The sequence below is a fragment of the Leptonychotes weddellii genome, chromosome 1, assembly GCF_054177405.1.
Source record: "Leptonychotes weddellii isolate Sample4059 chromosome 1, ASM5417740v2, whole genome shotgun sequence".
NCBI lineage: Eukaryota > Metazoa > Chordata > Mammalia > Carnivora > Phocidae > Leptonychotes > Leptonychotes weddellii.
Genome location: NC_138369.1, coordinates 5251719 through 5254855, shown reverse-complemented (window position 1 = coordinate 5254855; position 3137 = coordinate 5251719). Strand labels below are relative to the sequence as shown.

At 63.7% G+C, this 3137-nt stretch overlaps 1 protein-coding gene across 4 annotated transcripts in view; it reads right to left on the bottom strand.

The window, feature by feature from the left end:
- Nucleotides 1-1895, bottom strand: part of INSR (insulin receptor) — a 117180-nt gene extending 115285 nt beyond the window's left edge. For 2 of the 4 annotated variants that reach the window (XM_081812151.1, XM_081812154.1), the window contains exon 1: nt 1547-1895. In XM_081812151.1, coding sequence (XP_081668277.1) covers nt 1547-1646 — 100 coding nt within the window. In that variant the 5' untranslated portion in view covers nt 1647-1895. The remainder of the gene's footprint in view (nt 1-1546) is intronic. The other 2 variants (XM_081812161.1, XM_081812170.1) reach the window with 1 other exon arrangement.
- Nucleotides 1896-3137: the final 1242 nt, after the last annotated feature.

The window sequence follows — 3137 nt, the reverse complement described above, 5'->3', positions numbered from 1 at the left end:
GTAAACCCATCTACTGGCCCCTGGAAGCCCAGGCACAAATCCACAATTAATTACCAAAGCTACAAGGAACAGAAGAGCAGGGAACCACACACACACACACACTTGTGCACACGCACATACATACACTCCTAATGAGAACCCAAGCCAACTGCTACCTTTGTTGTGCCCACTGCACACTGAGCATTCGGGCCTTGGACCCACTGTGTAACAGAGAGGAACTCAGCAAACCTGGGGTGTCAACTTCAGAGCCCCTGTGGTCTTTCTCATGGACCTCATTCACCGTCACGGAGCTCAGGAGCTGCGGCTCCTTCCCTCCCCGACCCCTTCCTCACCATGACTGATTTCCTTTTATGGAGAATTCTGAAAAAGTAACCCAACAGATATTTTTAAAGCAGGGCCTCAGACACCAGTGGGAAACTCCAGCCATGTTCTCTTAACGGGTTCTTCATTTCTTGCCCCCAACCAGAAAGGCCTGCTACCAAGCCCAAAGAGGATGCTGGAGTTGGGGTTTGCCTCCATCTGCTGCCAGCACAGGGAGTCCCAGGAGGGAAGTCCATGGGGCTAGGGGGTATGAGAGGCTCACCTGAGGTTGGAGACCTCCCTGAGCTGACAGGTAAAGAGCCCTTCATGAAGGGCAGAGCTGGAGGTGGGGCTGCGGGGGTTATGGGGGGACATGGGACATCCAGCAGCAGCAGTCCAGAGCCCCACAAGGGCACCACACAGAAAGGTTCGAGTTCTTACTCCCTCTGGCACTGACTTTTGAGCAAGTCGAATTGTCTCCTACAGGAGCCTCAGTTTACTCCTCTATGAAATGGGCAAACAGTATCAACTGGGGGGGGGGCATGGTGAAGGTGCAAAGAGATAAGCTCATGGCTTTTGGTGACACTATAATGATCATGATAAAGACACCCCTGCTTCTGCTACAACAAAGGCCCTGTTGCCAAGGCGCTAGAGTTTGCCTCTGGACATCTGGAAACAGAACCCAAAAGTGTAAACATGGATCTGAAGTCCGCGTAGCCACGGGCCTAGATCCAGGAAGAGGGGCTAGGATTCTACCATTCTCCCCCTGGAGCACCTATCAACAGGGACCCCAAGGGACCCTCAGTCCAGTCACCCTCGACTCTGGCTCCAAAACCCGTGCGCCCCCGGCATTTAACTGTCCAAGGCCGCCTGGACCCAGGGACCCCACTTCACAGAGGACCTGGAGAAGACGCGTGTCGCGTCCCCGGAGCGAGCTGGGCTCGGAGAGGGCTAGGCACGGGTCCGAGGCGCGCTTGGGAGACGCACCCGCGGCGGGGCGGGCACTGGGGCAAGGTTCCTCCCGCCCGGGGCCCGCACACGGGGCGCGGAACCGCGAGCCCAGGCGGGCAAAGGCCAAGGTCAGCGGCTTCCCGCCCCACGCGGGGCCGAAGCTACCGTCCTGGCCACCCGCACCCCTACACGCACCGAGGAGGGCTCTGGGTCCACGGCGGTGGGCTCCATTTTGGCAAGGGGTCCCCCTCCCCACCGCGCTGCTCCCCGCCCACTCCCGGACCCCCAGACTCACCCTCTCCGGGGTACAGGTGGCCCGTGGCACCCAGCAGCAGCGCGGCCACCGCCAGCAGCAGCGGCGCGGTCGCCGCCCCCCGCCCAGCCCCGGTGCCCATGGCTGCTGGAGCGCGGGGTCCCGGCGGATCAGAGCGCGCGGCGCCGGCCCGCGGGGGTCATGCTCTGAGGCGGCCGCCCGAGCGGCGCTGGGGGACGCGCGTCCTTCTCTTCCACGCCGGCGGCCCGCGGGCCGCAGCCCCCGCCCGGGAGGGCCCTTCAGACAGCCCCAGGAAGGGGCGCGGGGCCTCGGCCGCTACAAATCAATCCGGCGGCGCCGCGGCGGAGGCGGCCCCGACGCCGGACCACTGCGGCCCGGGCCCCGTCCCGCGGTCTCCCGGCCCGGAGCCCCTCGCTGCGCCCCGGCCGCCCGGCTCTCGGCCCGGAGCGCCCTGGGCCACGATCTGCGAACGCTGAGACAGACGGACGCGCGGACAGACAGACGCGCGGACTGGCGGGCGGGCACCTGGGCAGGCGAGTGGCGGGCGGGCGGCGGGAGCGAGGGCTGCTCGGCCCGTAAACAACGCGGCCCGTCAGCTGGGCCCCGTGCGGGTCGCGGGAAAAGGCGGCGCGGATCGAGACTCGGAAGGGACTCGGCGCCCAGGAGAGGCCCCGGGAGGGGTGGAGGGAGGACCGCGAGAGGGAGGCGCCGCCCCGCCCCGCCCGTCAGCCTCCCTACCCCGGGCCCCGAGCTGGAGGCCCCCGGCGCGCCCTGGCCGAGGGGGCGCCCCCGACACCCCACGACTCGCGTCTCAGAGTTTGGGGGCGCCCCACATGCCCGACCCATCGAGACGGATCCCTTCCTTAACGTTTTTGCTATTTCGTTCCCTTGGACTCTGGCAGGCTCATTTTGATTTTCTTAAAAATATTTCATTAAAATACTGTTTCTCTTGGTCACTGGGTTTTTTGGTACTCCCTTAAATATTGCGCTCGCGTCACCCTCGTCCCAGTCCTGCCAGCGCGTCTCGTAGTAGACGCGCGGGCGCCCCCGCCCAGCGCCAGGGCCCTGGGGACAGCCACGTGCACGCGCGCCCAGTGCACTCAGTGTGCTCCGTGGCAGGGCTACGGGAGCGGGGGTGCCTTAGGCGCGGCCTGTGGTTCAAGTCGGAGAAAAGACACCCGGGAGAATGTGCAGAACCTCGCAGAAGAGCAAACCAGGCCCCAGAGAGCCCGGTTGCCGCACAGGTAGACACACCCGATTTCCAATACACAGACCCAGAGTCCGTGTGTGTCTGAGTGTCTAGCAAATGGCATTCACGAATAGGGCACGATAGCGGCCGACCCACCTTGGGCGGTGGGGGGGGGTGGGGAAGGAGCCTTAAGTCTAGAAAGCCAGGACCGAGTGGAATCTGGCTCCCCCTCCCCTCACTTCCTGTGTGGCCTTGGACGTGGGACTTTACTCCCTCTCTCTCTCTGGCTCTCTGGGTTGGCCTCAGCTCTGTAATGGATGTAACAATACCTGCAGGTCAGATCTGACGAGGTGCAAGAGCAATAAAGCATGAGAAAGCACCCGGCACAATTCCAGGCAGAGGGTGCTCATTCTTCGTCTGGTC